The 19,382-nt window shown below is 34.4% G+C and overlaps 1 protein-coding gene across 20 annotated transcripts in view; it reads right to left on the minus strand.

Moving 5' to 3' along the window:
* Positions 1 to 5,611: 5,611 nt before the first annotated feature.
* Positions 5,612 to 19,382, minus strand: part of LOC144972584 (sodium/calcium exchanger 2-like) — a 95,289-nt gene continuing 81,518 nt past the window's right edge. For all 20 annotated transcript variants that reach the window (XM_078913972.1, XM_078913979.1, XM_078913969.1 and 17 more), the window contains 9 exons: positions 18,991 to 19,064; positions 18,112 to 18,279; positions 16,959 to 17,155; positions 15,872 to 16,101; positions 13,491 to 13,723; positions 12,815 to 12,920; positions 12,184 to 12,362; positions 10,504 to 10,833; positions 5,612 to 9,463 (listed from right to left, as the gene is read on the minus strand). In XM_078913972.1, coding sequence (XP_078770098.1) covers positions 9,215 to 9,463; positions 10,504 to 10,833; positions 12,184 to 12,362; positions 12,815 to 12,920; positions 13,491 to 13,723; positions 15,872 to 16,101; positions 16,959 to 17,155; positions 18,112 to 18,279; positions 18,991 to 19,064 — 1,766 coding nt within the window. In that variant the 3' untranslated portion in view covers positions 5,612 to 9,214. The remainder of the gene's footprint in view (positions 9,464 to 10,503; positions 10,834 to 12,183; positions 12,363 to 12,814; positions 12,921 to 13,490; positions 13,724 to 15,871; positions 16,102 to 16,958; positions 17,156 to 18,111; positions 18,280 to 18,990; positions 19,065 to 19,382) is intronic.

Consider the following 19,382-nt stretch of genomic DNA (forward strand, 5'->3'; position numbering starts at 1 on the left):
TTCTTGTGTGCTTTCAACTTCTCCATTTTCTTCATTTATACTGGCGCTGAAATAACCTAAATGAACTAAATGTGTTGCAAGCACCGTATAACCCAACAAAAACAAACAAAATCAGAATTTATTTTCTCATATACTCGTGCCTTTTAGTGTTATTATATGCTTTATATAATTCAAATAAAATTTATTTTGCTTTTCAGTTTTTATTTTACTTTCATATAATTTTTTAGTTATTATTTTTAAAAATTCAATCTTAAATTTTGTCTTGCTGGCTGTTTAATTAATAATTTATTGTAGATCCTTTAGAATATCATTCAGAATCATGAGCCCCATTTAACAGAATGTTATCCCACACTCTGTGCATGGGTGCCAGTTTTCCGGTTCATGCCGGAATTCCGGTTTCACAATATCTCGAAGTCAAATACCTCCGGTTTCAGTGTTTTGAGTAAAATAAATTTTAAAAAATGTTGAGGGAGTACCTCTGGTACTCTCTGTCTCTCTCTGTTCTTTGGCTCCCCTAGAGAAAGACAACTACACTGTGAGTATTTCACTATGTATTATACGTTGGTTTTAAAATCAAATTAATTTCCTCATTGTGTCAATATGTTTGCTGTGTAATCATTTAATAATGGTATAAAAACGGTGATGGAATAAGAGTAAAGTTTAGGCTGCATTTTCAGTAAGAACATTTTCAGGTTTGGCAAAGTGTCGAGATTTTAGTTTCAGGTTTCATCACTTCCTCCTGCTGGCACCCATGACTCTGTGGTGTCAAACGGGCAGTCACTATTGCCTTCTACCTTTGGATAAGATGCTAGTGTATCGTATAGTATTTTCCACCTGATATGACAGATTCAACTACCCGAAAATTTCATCGACCCCCCCCCCCCCCCTCCCCAAAAAAAAACCAAAAAAAAAAAACAAAAAACAAAAAACGAAAACAAACAAAAACAAGAAACTACCAAAAAAAAAAACTTGCCTTTCAGGAAGATTGGAACCTGTCCATTTGCTGGTGAGTCTAGTGCTTTATATTTTGGGCTGGCTGGGTGCCATCTTGACCTCCCACACTGGGCAGGGAGGTCACTTGATGTGTCTTCTACCACCCTATCTTTTTCCAACTTGCTTTCTGTCTTTATCTTGGAATGAGATTACCTAGCCGTCGTCAGTGGCTGGGAGAGATACAGACAAATGTACTTTACAAGGATAGTCTGAAAAGTCTTGATGCTGCTCTCGTATTTTCAAAACTACAATAATCGATAATAAATTGACAAAATAAAGCTTTGTTTATGTCCTTTTTGTTTATTATTTTAATTTTTCAGCAAAGTCACTGTTTCTATCCACACAGAGCCGCCAACGACTTACCAGTTATTGCATCGCGTTGAAGAGTAATTTACGTGGCAAATTGAGTCACCTCCACCTGCACCTGACCATCATGCCATAATTTGACTCCTTGAGGTGTCTCTTAAGTCTTAAGAAAAGGAAAAAGTCACTTGAAGCTAAATCAGAGCTGTAAGGGGGGTGTTTTAAAGACTTAAAGAAAACTTCTTTCAATAAGATCTTGCGTTTTTGTGAGCATTCTCTGTATCCAACGACACATACCTTTCTGAAACCCAGGATTTCTCTGACGATTTATCTAACTCTTCCCCATGAAATTCCAAGCATTTGCAAAATGTGACCCAACATCTCAAAATGGTATTACATAGGGATGAACCCGATACTAACAAGTCAATTTAAAACTAAACTGGTCAAACATTTGAATTATTGCCATTTAGCATTCAAAAATATGTATTCTCCTCTATAAAGCATAGAAATTCAACGTCAGACACATATTTCTGGCCACAAATTCAATTTTCAGCATCTTTATCATCCCGACTTAATACTGTTTTGAGGAGAGGGGTCACACATGTCAGATTGTTTTATCTGATGATTGGCTTAAGAGTGTCAATGTAATCTTGATTTGATTCACTCGATGCAGCTTGTGGAAGACCACTGTGAGTCTGCTCATTAATGTTGGTGGAAACGGCATCAATTCCAGTCAAGCATTTCATTCACCTTTGAACTTGAACATTGAATACCAACATACGAGTCATCATAAGCAGGTTTCAGTCGTTTATTAATGTTTATGGGTGCACATCTCCCTGCAGTAAGGAACTCTGTCACAGCATTCTGTCTCTTGCATAATTCTGTGTGTTTTCTTGACTGACATGTCAGAATAAGAGTTCTTTCGAATAAGATAAATTAAAATCAAGAAATTGCAGCTAAACAAAATTTGGAGACCTTATTAGAAGAATAAATTACTCACATTTTGATATAAAGTTTATAATGGTGAGTTCAATACAATCAAATATAATCAATAGGCATCAAGACTTTCCAGTCAAGCCTAGTACATTTATAGTTTTGGGAGGCTATTTTTCTCCCTTTAAATCATGCCTCTTTTGTCTAATGTTATATGTTTTGTTTTGCTTTGATGATTTGAGTGTATTCCTCTTACTCTTAGTGAAATCCTGTGCTTGTGTCTGGATGATTTATAGGTGATTTCAAACTCAGTACACTGATAGTTTACTCTTGTAATCTCTACATGTCCTCTATTTGAAACAATCCCCTTTCTCTCGTGTGCTTTTATTGTAAATCTTAATTTTTATTTTTTTTATTATCCCATTTTCATCCTTTTTACTGGTGCTGAAATGACCTAAATGTGTCACAAGTGCTGTAAAATCCTTCAAAACAAACAAAAGACAAGAATGCTTTATTATTAAGGAACTGTCATAATCAATTCTTCCTCCTCACTGCCTTCTACTTCTAAGACTCATATTTGTCATGTGATTTTTTTCTTCTCTATTTCACCATTTTTCATATCAGACGTTTCATAAGTTCCTTTCTGTTATTCCATGTCTGTTCTCACAAAATACATCACCCCGGGACTTGGTGCGGCCTTGTGGTCTTGTAGCATGACAATTCACCTCAGACCTGTAAGTCCTTGGTTTGAGTCCTGCTGTGGGCATTTACTCAGATTGTCTCTCTCCGTACTCAAGTGTGAAACCTGGTTGGGGTTCCTGACCTCCCATAGTGGGCAGGGAGATACTTTCTGTCTTTTTCCCCCCTATACCTATTTTCCAACTTGATTTCTGTCTTTGTCTTGGAAAGAGATTACTTGATTTTGTCCTGGCCCTGACCGGATACCCTACTGAGAGGGGAAACAGTCAAATGTATAGTTAGTTTTGGGAGATGATTTTTTTTTCTTTGTACGTCATCTCTCTGTTATGCACTGTATTATGTTTTGTTTACATCTTATATATAATTTGTAAACATTTGAGTGTGTTCCTCTTAGACGGGACCTGTGCTTAAGGTCAGGATGGGACATTTAGGTGATCTCAAACTACGTACTTTGATAATGTGCTCTTGGAATCTATATCTGTTTCCTATTTGAACCAATTCCCCTTTGCCTTACCTTTTCTTGGGTGTACTTTAATTGTAATTCTACAACTTTTTACTATCCCATATTTTTCCTTTTTACTGGCACTGATATGACCTAAATGTGTTGCATCTGCCGTAAAACCCTTAAAAACAAAAAACAAACAAACAAGTGTGAAACAAGTACCTGGCTGGTAACAACCTCTTTTGAAAAAAAATTGTCAAAGCGCCTGATTGGTATTCTGTCTTGCCCTACATGTGAAGCTTGATGTTGGCGTGTGACCCCTTGCAAAGCACTTCGAGCAAATTAAGAGGATCTTTTGCCATATAAAAGCTCAAGTTTTTATTGAAAAGGTTTTTCCACCATCACAACTCACTGATTGTCAACTTCATGGATGGGGTTCCTGACCTCCCATAGTGGGAAGGGATGCACTTACTGTGTCTTCTGTATTCCTATATCAGTTTTCCAACTTGCTTTCTGTCTTTGTCTTGGAATGAGATTACATACTTGGTTTTGTCCTGGCCCTGGCCCTGGCCAGATACCCTGGCTACGAGGGAAATTGTCAAATGTATAGAAAGAGTTTTAGGAGATGATATTTTTTGTCTTGTAAATCATCTCTCTGTTATGCACTGTTTTATTTATGTTTTACATACAGAGGATTTGTAAACATTTGAGTGTGTTCCTGTTGACGAGGACCTGTGCTTGTTTTCGAGATGAAACATTTAGGTGATCTCAAACTAAGTAAACCGATTGTGTGCTCTTGGAATCTACATCTGTTCCCTATTTGAACTAATTTCCCTTTATTTAACTTACTTTTGATTGCTTTAATTGTAATTCTAGAACTTTTTGCTATCTCATTTTCTTCCTTTTATTGGCACTAATATGACCTAAATGTGTTGCAAGCGCTGTAAAAACATTGAAAACAAACAAAACAAACATCAACTTCTTACATATTTAGTTATTTTGGAATGCTTGATTGAGCCACATCATCGATATTTCAAAATCATAACCTAACTACTAGCTATTTTGATGTCCACTTTACAGCTCCTCCGTATTTTAGTGGTAAATATTAGATATAAAATACATCAAGATGCACATTGTGCATTAAGTAAATCTCTTTTGAAAGGCTGCCCTTGACGTAAACAATGGTAAGCTGCAAGTCTTGACACCTTCCTGGTATTTTCCAAACTTTAAAAATACAAAATTGACAAATGTATCAAAAGAAAGCTTACTTAATTTCCTTTCTATTTACCGTCAGTGGTAGCAATAGTTGTAGTAGTAGTAGTAGTAGCAGCAGTGGCATTATGTTTTTTTTTGTTTTTAAGGGTTTTACGGCGCTTGCAACACATTTAGGTTATATCAGCGACAGTAAAAAGGAAGAAAATGGGACAGTAAAAAGCTCTAGAATTACAATTAAAGCACCCAAGAAAAAGGAAGACATAGGGGAACTGGGAACAAATAGGGATCAGATGTAGATTCCAAGAGCATACCACCAATGCACCTAGTTTGAGATCACCTATAAGTCTCATCCAGACACAAGCACAAAATCCAACAAAGAGGAATACACTCAAATGCCTACATTATACAATAAAATAACAATAATACATTACAGAGAGATGATTTACAAGGAAAAAAATATCATCTCCCAAAATAATAACTATGCATTTGACTGTTTCCCTCCCATCTCGGACTCCGGCCAGGGCCAGGACAAAACCAAGTAATCTCATGCCAAGACAAAGAGAGAAAGCAAGTTGGAAAACAGATATAAGGGGATAGAAGACACAGTATGTACCCCCCTGCCCACTATGGGAGGTCAGGATCCCCACCCAGTAGCAGTGGTATTAGAAGTAGCAGTTGTAGAAGAAGTGGTAGTAGTAGTAGGTAGTAGTAGTTGCGGCAGCAGCAGTAGTATGTAGTAGTTGCAATATGCTCGTCCGATTTTCTAAGATCTAACCACTTCCCGCTACAAATTACACCTACGTTATTTCTTTCTTTCTGTTTGTTTGGGTGCTTTGTGTGGGTTTTTTTTTCTCTTGAAAGTCGACCCATATCATTGTAAAGAAAACCATTGACATTGGTTGAAAAGTATCAGAATTGTAATTTGTTGTAAATAAAGTTAAAGTTAAAACGATGTCAAAATCTCTCGTGATATCAAATAAATACATTACTACATCATGGGAAGAAAAAAAATCAACAAGCAAAAAGTGCAAGATGTAAAAGTTAACTTTATTTATTAGTATAAATAGTTATATTATGTTATTGCCTTTTCTCTATCATTTAACGGAGTTAATAATGAGAAAGACAACAAATCATAACAATGGCTAAAATTCGATACATTTTGAAGACAAATTAATCTTACTGATGTGTTTAAATGTTAATGTAATGTTTATGAAATACAGGAAATGATATTTTACTACCATTTGAACTTGAACACGGCAATGTTTGCCTCACATTTTATAATCCAATAATAATCACTAATTATTCGCATGTGCACCAACTCACTCACCTTGTTTGAACGGCTCAGCACAAGAAGTGTCTTCACACAAAAAAAGGTCTTATTTCACTTTTATTTAACTCTGTACGCGATGCAGATTTTTATTTTTAAATCATAACTTCTCACCTCGTTCGATAACCAGAGAGTTGTTATGCATTGGACCTCTCTGAAACTCCGAGTCGGTTTACTGTTAATTATCACTAGGTGAAAACTACTATACAGTATCGGGTTGGAGTAATATCAAACCTCACCTGTTCTCTTTTGGTGGAAATCCTTTTGGGATGTCAAAGTGAGAATTTTAAGTGGTTCAGACTGGCTACACAGATATGATGATCTTGGATCTACTTCTGATCCCTATTGAACTAGTTCCCTTTGTCTAGCAATTTACACTTTCTCTATTGCTTGAAACTATCATATCATCTTTCTTTTTACTGGTGCTGATATGACCTAAAGTATTGCAAGCGCCGTAAAACTCTCAAAAACAAACAAAAAACACCACCTGTAGTGAGTTAAGGAAACCCTTGATACACAGTGAGGCATTACATTCTTTTTCTTCTCCTTTACTTGCAATCCTTATGTCATCTCATTAAGAGTTAATTATAAGGTACATTCTCATTTCATGCACCCTTTAGGCTGACATATTCTTTCTTTGGCAAGTGACAGTACATTAATTTCAATTTTTGTCGGGAATTTATCATCGTCATCTAGACATTCATTATGTATGAAACTTTATTAACATATGTCTTTCAAATTTGAATAATTATGGATATGTTTCCGTTCAGGCACTTCTTGTTCTGGGCCTTTCATTTTCAGAAGTCAAAGAATATGCATAAATGTTTTCAATATGCAGGTTAATGTATTAATAGTGTGTGAATTCAAAGAAATTTATATGAACATTTTTGCAAGCATTAACATTTTAAAAAATTCAAAAATTCATGATGTTTATTTTGAAAAATGGAGATACCACAGTTGGATTATAATATATAATAAGAAAAAGTAGTATATATTTAACAACGATAGTGAAAGTGGCAAGGCAATAAAAGGTATGAACATAAAATTATCATCTTTTCAACTGTTTAACTGCTGTCAGCCATTTTGAAGTATGTTGCATTTTTTAAATATCAAAATTAAGAAAGTTCAATATTAATTTTGTTACCTTGTCATAATTTAAGAATACACTAGAAGTCGATCAGATTAATCAAAATATTTCAAGTTATGTTCATCTTAACCTAAATAAAAGTCACAACACCTTCGGAACCAAAGTTTATTCCTGTTTCTGTAGTAACAGATGGACATATCTAACAGAACCACATACCCAATCACTACTGGCTGGACATATGAGTCAGAGAAACACTTTTACTCAATCCCGAATTGGAACTGGCTTGTGACAAAAGGTAATACATTTTCAGCCCACACATAAGTGCTCATAAATGTTTTTGTTTTTTTTGTTTTTTTTTTGTTTTTAAATCAAATTGTGATTCACTGAAAATGGTGTCTGATGAGTGACTTGATATTTGCAGTTGAAAAACTGAAAACCATGTTCTATTTGCAAGTGAATATGTACAAAAATGCCCAAAAAAAATGATAACATTTACAATGTTGCAGCAAACATTAAGGCTCATAAAACAAGATATTTTTAAAATATATATTGAGACTAAAGTCACAATGGAATAAAAGAAAAGAAAAAATAAAAATAAAAAAGAGTAAATTTGGAAAGGTAAAAAATGTTGAGTTCATAAAATAATGAAATTTATTACATAAAAGATACAAAGTAATGTATCAATGAATATAATAATTAAACATAAAAAGTTTCACTCACTGAGTGATAATTTCACTTTTAAATGATGATGTATACATTCACAAAACAAAAAAAGGCAGTCATTGAAGAAAAAGAAAATTGCGACTACATTTCTTTACCACTTTATTTTTTATGGTCCTTTCTATTTCTATCTGCCAAGATATTTAATGAGCGCTCTGTATTTATTCAAAAATAATAATTAACACAGTTTCAAGCACACCTGCTAACATGTAATGCCACAAACAGAGAATTTGACTTTAAAAATAGATTTTGACTTTTAAAAGTTGAGCGACGCATTGCTATATTGAACAAAAAATGTAAAAGAAAATATCAAGACGGTTATCTTGTAAAAAATGTTGCATTCTTACAGACATTTATAACAGTCATTGTGGCATTATTAACTCTAAAATAATACAAAAATCTGAAAAGAATGTCGCGCATTTATCCTCCTCTTTTTACAATGACTAACATAAATTGTTCTGAAATGCAATGGTTTTTGCACTGCAAACCAATCATGACAAAGAGATAATACAAGATAATTACAGTATCGACACATTATTATAAAATAACCAAAGATGGCTAGATTCAGTTAACATGAAATGTTTTTATTTTTCTGTGAGCTGTCATCGAAATAAAAAAAGGAAAAGCAATTATTGACTTTGCAAAATAATTATTTCACAAGCATAAGTCCAATGATATTATCTTTGTCAAAATTTGTTTCATGACTTTAAATAGTCACAAACTGTTGCGACTGTTAAGTTCAAAGCGCAAATTTAATTTATTCAAATTATGGAAGGTACAGCAGATTCGTCACTGTGTTTAAAAAAAAAAAAAAGAAACCTTCTGCACGGCACAACTTCATACACACACACATATATATCTATTGGTCAAATAAAAACCTTTATCCATTCTTTTAAAAAGCAACGACGCTTGACATAAACATGCACAACCCCAAAAGTAAAAAATAAATGAGTGCCTAGTCGTGGGGCATTTTGCTACTGATAAGCTTTACCATCCTAAACATATGACATCAATGCTACAATAAATTTACTTTCATAATCTCTCACTCAGATTGAAATATAATAAATGTACCATACCTAACGCTTAAACATAATAAATTAGGTTCTGTGATCCCATGTACTATGAATTAATACAGTATTTAGAATTCTAAAACATATCATAAGTCCTCCTTCTTCCATGCATTAAACAATTTCCTACTCTTTATTTCAGAAATTGATAATATTTGGATCTTAAGACTTTTTCATAATCTTTTAAAAACATTTTAGCTAATTCTCCCAGCTTAAAAAACAAACTATTTCCAAATTTTTGCTATATTAATCTTTTTTTTTCTGGTATGATTACTTTCAGTGAATCAAAATGTCTTTCAGTAATATCGTAATTATTATATTCTAGAAGAATAATTTCAATGCCTTACAGTATTAGTTTTATAATAAATTAAATGTGAAATCATCCTAATTAATTAGACCACCTAATACTAGTAACCCTGTTTCTGGGTCTACGTGCCAATTTTGACATTGATTACACCTTTAGCATTGAGAGACGAGAAGAGGATGTAGAGAACCCAAAGACTGATGAAGATGACACTGCTGATTATCTTTGGTACCTTTGGTCCACCTAACTCCGCACCAACAGAGCTGCTCATTCTCCTTATGACCAAAATACTGAGAGCAATGACAGCAGCCACACTGTACAAGATGACACTGAAACCCAAAGAAGCAGCAGGTACTTCAAAGTCTTTACCCTCCTGAAGGAAGAGAAACAAAGATATGCTATCAATTTTGAGTGGATGATGTACAAAATATTTTTTGTATAAAAGAAGTCAAGAGAAGAGAGATATATTAATAATAATAATAATAATAATAATAATAATAATAATAATAATAATAGATCTTTATTGTCCATAAATATGGCAATTTGTCATGTAGTTACACTTGTTATAGCGTTATGTGATAAGTATAACATTGAACAGATATTTCACTCCTACTTATTTTCTCTCTCTCTCTCTCTCTCTCTCTCTCTTTCTTTCTTTCTTTCACGCGTGCGATATACACAACATAAACATATTCATTTCGTTTTCAATTTGTTACAATTGTGGCAATTCGACACCAAAAATTATCATCATAATCAATTGGTCAGTTAATCTAACATTAGATAAATTAATCAGTTAATCAGTCAACGAATCAATCCTTGGTTTTGCAGTACCATATGAAATATTCAACATTTTTATTGCTGATGGAACGAACGTTGATTTATACTTGTTAGTTCTACATTTAATCTGGCAAAACCATCTCCCAGATGGTTAAAGACTAAATTCATGGTATAAAATATATTTTTGATTATTGGTAATTGAGAATGCTTTCCTTTCTACTCCATCAAGAGGATGGTTTATTATTTTTGATGCCTGTTTGATAGATTTTGAAATGTTTGATTTATCTTTAAGTCGGCATCCGCCAAACCATATGGTGCAGCCAATATTCTTAGACTTAGGCGCATCACAAGTATCATCGAAATGTGTAGCAGTAAGTTTTAATTTCCTTTAAAAAATCGAATATAGAATGCCACAAATAGAAAAAAAAAGTGAGAGAATGTGTGTGACAGAGATAGAGTAAAGACGGATTGAGAGAGAGAGAGAGAGAGAGAGATAGGTGAGTGATGGTGGTGTGTGGTGAGAGAGAGAGAGAGAGAGAGAGTATATACATAGAGGTGGGGTGGGTGGGGGAGAGGGAGAGGGGGGAATGTGGCAGGGGGGGGGGGAGGGGGAGGTGAATAATGAATTCATCGTACCTTGACCTGCCAATAAATGGAAGCAATGAGCCAGGGCAGACCGACACCCAAGAAGACGTTGACAGAGTTACTGCCATTGACATTTCCCACAGAGCTGTCAGCCGTCTTTTCCATCAGAGCAGCAGTCTTACTTGCAAACATATCAGGCATACTGGTTCCCAAGGCAACGAGCGTGATGGCAGTGATACTATCTTCAAGTCCAATCAAACAGCCAAAGATACTGGCTAGATCTCCAATGATGGCGGTTAGGAATCCAATGACTGCCAGGGAAATGAGGAAAGCAGGCCATCCTCCAGCGTACTGAGCAGGAGGGATGAAGGCGAACAAAACCTGCAGGAAGAGTACATACGGTACATGAACATTGATTTTGTTGTATCTTGTAACAGTAATACTCAGGCCAACTGAGTCAACTTGGAGCAATTCTTGCAACGCCTTTATGGCAATGTATTGTTTTTTTTTCATGGTATACACCCACACTAAATTCAAGGATAAATGAGGACCTCGTCTGGAATAATACCGTCACATCATTTAATCGATGAAATTAAATATTATAATATCTTTTTATTAATATTCTAATTGATGAAATAGAGTTTTAAAAATTATTTTTGAGGACATCGTGACAAGTTCCCAGTGACTATTGACTGAAAGTGGGCGCTAAATAAAAAAATTCCATTGCTGGTGATATTGTCGAGTAATTATTATTATTATTATCATCATCATCATCATCATCATCATTATTATTATTATTATTATTATTATTATTATCATTATTATTATTATTATATTATTATTATTATTATTATTATTATTATTATTATTATTATTATTATTATATTATTATTATAGTATTATTATATATAGTAGTAGTATAGTAGTAGTAGTAGTAGTAGTAGTAGTAGTAGTAGTAGTAGTAGTAGTAGTAGTAGTAGTAGTAGTAAGTAGTAAGTAGTAGTAGTAGTAGTAACAGTAGTAGAGTAGTAGTAGTAGTAGTAGTTGTAGTAGTAGTTGTTGTAGTAGTAGTAGTAGTAGTAGTTGTAGTAGTAGTAATAGTAGTAGTAGTAGTAGTAGTAGTAGAGTAGTAGTAGTAGTAGTAGTAGTAGTAGTAGTAGTAGTAGTAGTAGTAGTAGTAGTAGTAGTAGTAGTAGTACAGTAGTAGTAGAGCAGTAGTAGTAGTAGTAGTAGTAGTAGTAGTGTAGTAGTAGTAGTATAGTATGTAGTAGTAGTGTAGTAGTAGTATAGTATAGTAGTAGTAGTAGTAGTAGTAGAGAACTAGTAGTAGTAGTAGTAGTAGTAGTAGTAGTAGTAGTAGTAGTAGTAGTAGTAGTAGTAGTAATAGCAGAGTAGTAGTAGTAGTAGTAGTAGTAGTAGTAGTAGTAGTAGGATATGAACAAGAGAGGGTATTTTCTTTTCTTTTGACAAAAGTAAGACTTTAATCTATATAATACTATGAATAGGAAAGACAGTCTCAATGACATTTGGGTACAGAATACAAAAATAAATATTCATATAGTGTGATGTCTTGGAAACACATCTATCCAGCAATCAATTATTTACTTACTCAACGAGGGATAAAGTAATATTGGTATGAATAGTATTTTCATTGTATTTCTCTAGTTTCTTAGCTTGGCTTTAGTCAAACACAACTTTTAATGTTTATATGGAGAAAACATATGCCCTTACTTTCCAGAAGAAGGTGGCAAAATGAAGAATATAATCCAGGAAAGTGGCAGTCTCTATTTCTCCTCCGTTGACATTCATTGCCTCTACAAACTGTTGGACGTAGGTTGTCTTGTGTAGTTCCAGAGCATCAAGATTAGCCTTTGTCATGTTCATGATACGACTCACCAGTCCGTTAAATTCTGGAAATTAAAATTGATATCTGATAATATCACACATTTCTTTTAGGAATAATATTCACAAGAGGATAATGTTTTAAGAGACGTTCCATTGGCTATCACTAAGTTGTTTTTTCCTCTTTAATTTTCCAAAACCGATCAAAATGCAGTAATTTCCCAAATAATTCAAGATCTGTAGTTTTGAGTTAAGTCAAAGTAAAAGTAGGAAAAACCATCCACTTTATATTGCATACACTATTCTCTATACTCTATTTCTTGTTGCTCTCATGGCATCAGTGTATTCATATATCAGTGTATATCAGTTTAATCAAAATGAAAGATTGACATATAAACACATTCAAAGTTTCCAACAGAGTAGAACGTTCATATTAGAATCAAAAGCTTTAATTGATAAATCGTTTTCAAAAATGCAAATTTGATGCTAATAGATATTTGAAAAAAATCTACTTGCATACCTTCATCATTAACTATAGTCACAATTGTCTTGTTAAGTTTTCCAACAGTGGCGCCGCCTGTTGTCTCACCAAGCTCCAACTGGAAGCTCTCATCTCTTTCTTCTTTCTGTAGTGAAGAGAGAGAGTTTAAAAGATAGGGTATAATTTTAAAATGATAACAATTAGAAGACATACCAGGGCATGGGACAGGTTTGATTACAAAATGAGTTACACCCATTTGATCAATTTTGAGAGACGAACATTTCGATTTTCAGGTGGAAAGATATCCCCTCATCTCACCTCTTGACCAAAGTTGTTGTAGTGGAGACATAAGAGATAATTTTGCAGTAAAGACCCTCCATCTAGATCTGTCCTCAGCTTTAGTGTTGGACTGTCCATTGCTTTGCATTATCCAGCATTTTGTTTGCGTACCTGGTACCTAGCACAATGATTTTTGCCAATCTCTCATGACGAGAAACATAAATAAGATGATGAATAAAGTGATTATTACTAGCTTAAGATCTATTTGGAACAATGTGTCATTTAAAATATAATTTCAGATGTATAATTTAAAAAAAATAATCCAAACAAACAGATAAGGCATTGTATATACAAAGCTAGACACAACATGATAATAATAGAACATAAATATAACAATAAACGTAGTAAAAATATAACTGTCATCTTTATAACTTACATTACTTTCAAACAGTGGGATGAGGATATTCTTGGTTGTTTCCTGGTTGTCAAAGATGACTTCTCCGTCTTTGCCTGAATAATCCACTCCTTCCTTGGCTGTGATGTTCTTGGATGACCACTTGACTGACACATGGCCATCAGCACCATTCATTCTCACCACTGGAATTAAGGCTTTCAGTCCAGTCTCTTTGATAACAAAACTTGGTTTGGCAAATGACAGAACACCGGGTTCTAAGGAAGTAAATAAATAAGTATATAAATAAAAATAAACCACATATTGAGCAAACAAAAATATATCAAAATCGTAATCTAATTCTAAAAAATTATTCTTTGAAACCACGAGGCCCATGGATTGGAAATTATCTGCTGCATTTAAGGGGTTAACTACATTACAATTGCTTGTACCATTTGGACATGACCTTCCATTCTTCAAACAAGTAAATACAATTTTCTCTGACAAGTCAAATCATGTTGAGATTATGAATATTGATAAGGTTGTAAAGGATCTTCAAGACACCTGATATTGAGACGTAGCCGAGCAGTAATAAATATAGGAAGATAAGGACTTGGCGGTGTACATTTGAAAATGACAGCACTGAACAACTTTCTTAACTAAATATGTTAAAAAATGACAAGTTTTAGAATTAAAGAAAAATTTCAGAAACTAATATTTCATATCTAATCGGTGATTTGATAGAATAAACACTGAAAAAAGCACTGACACCTCCCCTTCCAAAAATAATAAAAATAACAATAAAACAAACAAAAAAAACACACAAAAAAACCCCAAAAAACACAAAAAAACAACACAACAACAAATAACCGAACACAAAATGCGAGCCATTATCAATACCAAAAATTAAATCATAAATCAATAGATTTAGAAAATGTTGAAAGTAAAATCATTTCAATAAACAATGAAATAATGAGATTTAGGTCTGATGTGAGAACAATCAAAAGCTGAAATTCTTTAGAGGTATAACAAGCATATTATAGGTATACCTTAACATATCATTAGGGAGTGAGGGAACCAAAGACAGAAAGGATACAGTAATACAAGTTTAAGACTTAATAATGTAGATATTCCTTTTGAGGTGTAAGTCACATGTAGCCCAGACAGTAACAATTGCTTGATGCCATTTGATGGGACATTGATCCACTGTAAAGAAGTGCGACTATGTGGTCTTGTGGTATGACACTAGCTTTCAGATCGGAAGGTTTGGGTTCAAGCCTTTTATTCTCGGCGCATAGTTGAGTCTTTGGAAAGGGCCCTTTACTCACATTCTCTCACTGTACTCAGGTGTAAAATGAGTACCTGGCCGTTAACAGCGTTGTCCCTGTCGGAAAAAATTGTAAAATCGCCTAATAGACGCCATATCTTGTTCTACATGTTATGTGTTGCTGTTGGTCAGGGACCCTTTGTAAAGCGCGTTGAGCAAGTTTAGTGGATATTGCGCTCTAAAAAAGCTCCATATCAGGTGGTAGAGAGACCTGATCGTCACCTTCGTGTCTTGTTGTGCAGCTGTGTGGTCTAGTGGCATGACACTCGCTTTCGGATCGGAAAGTCCTGGGTTTGAGCCTCACTCGGCGCATAGTTGAGTTCTTGGAACAGACTCTTTACTCACATTCTCTCACCGTACTCAGGTGTAAAATGAGTACCTGGCCATTTACAGCATTGTCTCTGGCCGAAAAAATTGTAATATCGCCTAACAGGCATGATGTCATGTCCTACATGTTACATGTTGCTGTTGGTCAGGGATCCTTTGTAAAGCACTTTGAGCACCTTTAGTGGATATTGCGCTATATAAAACCTCAATTTAAAGTATTTCTCTCTTGGTCTAACAGTAACGAATATAGACAGAGATATTGGAAAATAAACGAGCAATTCTATTCTATGTGGTCTGTGTGGGAGTCTTGTTCTCTAGGAATGGGCATGATCTATATTAACTTTCCATGTGCTCAAGGTCATTGGTCACATTGCAAAATGTGCTTAAAATGACCCACTTAGTGAAAAGTGTTCGCAGCTTTTTAAATATCTAACATCACGATTGGTCATTTGATTCAGCTTGACACATGGGTATGTTTATAACATTTGTAAACAAAGCAGCGTGTTTACATTTGTTAAGAAATATCCAATCGTTGGACAGCAACAAATCATGTGATTGATGACCTGGTTGAACGAAAACATGAATATAGATCACTCCCATTCAACTAATAAGTTCCCTCAAATTAAGAAGGAATAACGGCACTTTACAAAACAAATAAACAAACCAAAATATTACCACTCTGTATGATTTATGCACAATTCTACTAATGTCATTCATAATAAAAACAGACATCTATCATACAATATAGGTATCAATTTATTTCCATGCTTACCATCATCGTTGATGATGGTGACTTGATTGATATTGATGCTTCCTAATACACAATTTCCTTCCGGTTCGACCTTCAACTTGACAAAGAAAAACTCATCAGGTTCCCACTCACAGTCGTCCACAATCTCGATGAAGATCTCCCGCAAAGTTTCCTTCTTTTTGAATTCCACCAGCTTGTTGTATGGTTTGTAGTCTTCTCCCGAGACCGCTGTCCCATTAATGGTTTCAACCCTGAAGAAAGTTTAAAATAAGTAATGAATATTTATATTGCAAAGAAAATTCAAACTAGTTCACTTCAAAATTTAAAAAATAGAAAATGCACATGAACTTACTTATTATATCAAAAGAAACAATATGTAAATTAACTGTTATGCAAGCAAATAATATTAATTCTTGAATGTAGACAATACTCTCGACTGGCATAGCCTGTTACAAATTTCATCACAGTTGCCAGAAACATCAGCAAGGGACAATATAATGCAGTTTAAGTGCATGCATTCTGTGGATTTCATCACCTCATCTCCTTGTAAGACCACAAACCAACCAAAATCACCCCTCCCCCCCCCCCCCCCCCCCCCCCCCCCCCCCGACTTTGAAACAGTGGAATAATCTCCTTAGTGATGTTGCATCTCGGAGGGGGAATGTCATCATGCAATTACTCGTCAAAGAAAAAGAAAAGTAAGAGAAGGAAGTGGAAGAGGAGAAGGATGAGAATAATAATAATAATAATAAATAATAATAAAATAATAATAATAATAATAATAATAATAAATAATAAAATAATAATATAATAATAGTAATAATAGTGATAATAATAATAATAATAATAATAATAAGAAGAAGAAGAAGAAGAAGAAGAAGAAGAAGAAGAAGAAGAAGAAGAAGAAGAAGAAGAAGAAGAAGAAGAAGAAGAAGAAGAAGAAGAAGAGGAAGAAGAAGAAGAGGAAGAAGAAGAAAAGAAGAAGAAGAAGGAAGAGGAGGGGGAAAAAGGAAGAGGAGGAGGATGAGGAGGAAGAGGAGGAGGAAGAAAAGGAAGATGAGGGGGGGGGGGGGTGAAGAGGCGAAGGAGGATTAGTTTATGGACCCACCTGACAGAGCAAGCATTGGCCACGTTTCCAGTTCTCTTGATACCCAATCTCACTTTGCCTTCGTTCTCCATGACAGCCACAGAAGCAGCTGTGAAATGAACAACGGCATGTTTCCCACCCTCGCTGTGGTCAACACTCTTCACAGACAGAGCACTCTCAGGTCGCTCCTCTTCAGGTGTTTGAATACGGCTGAAGATCTGAAAGGGTTAATTATAAGGTGAATCAGTGGTTATATTGTTTAATAGACATGAAGTTTAATGAAGACTTAAGGTCAATTAATCAATGAAAACAAATGATTCGTACGTTTTGGGTTTCCCTTTCTTAACCGTATGGATTAAATGTAACACAATCATTATCAAAATATTAAATGGCCCTACATATTAATGAACAAATTTTATCTCGGAATTTTAGATCGGAATCCAGGTTACATTGTTTTCAGACTGTACAAAAAGCACTACACCTTTAGCTTGTATAATGGATAAAAGGATTGTAAAAGTTATTCCAGAGGCTTCTGTCTTGACTAGGGGTAATAATCACAATTTCATTGTTAAAGTGAGTCAAATGTATACATGCCATAGCACAGAAAATAAAATATGATACTTTGTAGAGAAAAATGATTTGCTGCACATTAATATATATTTACTAATTTGTACATTGTATCATTGTAATGCGATTATTCCTATCAATAATAATATAATACTATGAAATTATTCAGAAATCTCACAGTTTGGAAATCATTGATAAATCACTTTTAGATAAAAATCATGTGTTCCTATCACACAATTTTCTGCAGGGAAATAGGGAAATATTTCATGAGAAAAATGACACTTAAGTAAAAGAAAACAAAATAAATAATTTATATAGCGTTTTCCCAAGGATTTCCAATGCTCAATTCGCTTCACAATGTTTTATTTATTTCCCTCGTAGGCCAGATGGAACCATATATTTCCATTTCATAATGCCAGTCGCCTGTACTGTAAGGATCCTTACAATATCCGTCACTGCCTATAGCCAGGTACTCATTCAGACCTAAGGGCAGCCTATCAATCATCATCACAGTTAGTTGACTGAATAGCAAAAGATCCCTCAGTCATACTTATCTCAGTCGTAGTAAGCCGTTACAATTTAAAAAATAATCATTATCCATACTTACCTCTTGGAAAGTGTCTGTTACTTGGGGGTAGAGCTTCCTGCCTCCACTCAATGATCGAATGGCATTGACTCGATACCACCCACGGTTATGAGGTTTTTCTTCCATCATCCTTCTTGACAAAATACGGGCGGCTTCTTCCGGTGGAAGGTTTTTTTCACGTCCAAGTTCCTATTTATTGAAATAATATACAATGGACAGACATTATTTCAGTTTTCCTGACTGTCAGTTATTGAGGATTAATTCTCAGGGAGTCTATATTTGGGCCTAACATTTTATTGTAAATTACACCTCAAACTTCTATCAGTTAATTGTCACTTGATTTTTTAAATAAAGTTTAGGTTTAAATTTAGGCAACATCTCGAAAAGAGGAAACATTGATTTGTCTAGTTTTGGAAAACTAGTCTTCAATTGTATAAGTTCATTTAACACTTACAGGCTACATGTAAGTATTTACTTGTCTGGTTAATCAAATTATAATGGTCAACATATTGAGTGTTACACATGATGTTAAATGAATGACTTTTGTGAGCACGATTGAAAATCATAAATTATTCTTTAAGTCAAATATGTGTACAGAGGAGGAGGAGGAGGAGGAGGAGGAGGAAGGGGGGGGGGGTGAGGAGTAGGGGGGATAGAAGGATAAGAAGAAGAAGAAGAAGAAGAAGAAGAAGAAGAAGAAGAAGAAGAAGAAGAAGAAGAGTTGATGATGGTGATGATGATAAAGATGATGACGATGATGATGATGATGATGATGATGATGATGATGATGATGATGATAAAATCATCATCACCATATCATCATTACAACTATGTTGATTTTCATGCCATGTGTCTCTGATGACAAATACATAAACCAGAGCCTCTATTGATATAACATACTTTAGCAAGGCGGGTGATTTCATCATCATCTGGTTGATGCCCCGTTCCGGCAGCGCCATCGGCTTTCTCTTCACCTGAAATTGAAATGGACGACATGAATATGTATTCTCATTCTATAAATACTATAGTAGGAGACCCAAACTTATAAGACAGTTTTGAACAATTCAATATGTATCCACGCAATCTGATGATTTGCAACTATCAATTAGGCTACCAATACATTATTCTTCATGTAGGAAAACACCATGCTATATGACGTTTTCAGTTGCAAAATTATGGAAAAGAAACAAAAATGAATATAATAGCTTCGAAAAAGATCAAAATAACTATGAATTCAATGTATCCGGATCAAATGATTTCTTCCATCAACAACCAAAACTACTTTTACAATA

Source organism: Berghia stephanieae, chromosome 5, assembly GCF_034508935.2.
Source record: "Berghia stephanieae isolate SIO BIC M18660-M18661 chromosome 5, UCSD_Bste_1.3, whole genome shotgun sequence".
NCBI classification, from domain to species: Eukaryota; Metazoa; Mollusca; class Gastropoda; order Nudibranchia; family Aeolidiidae; genus Berghia; species Berghia stephanieae.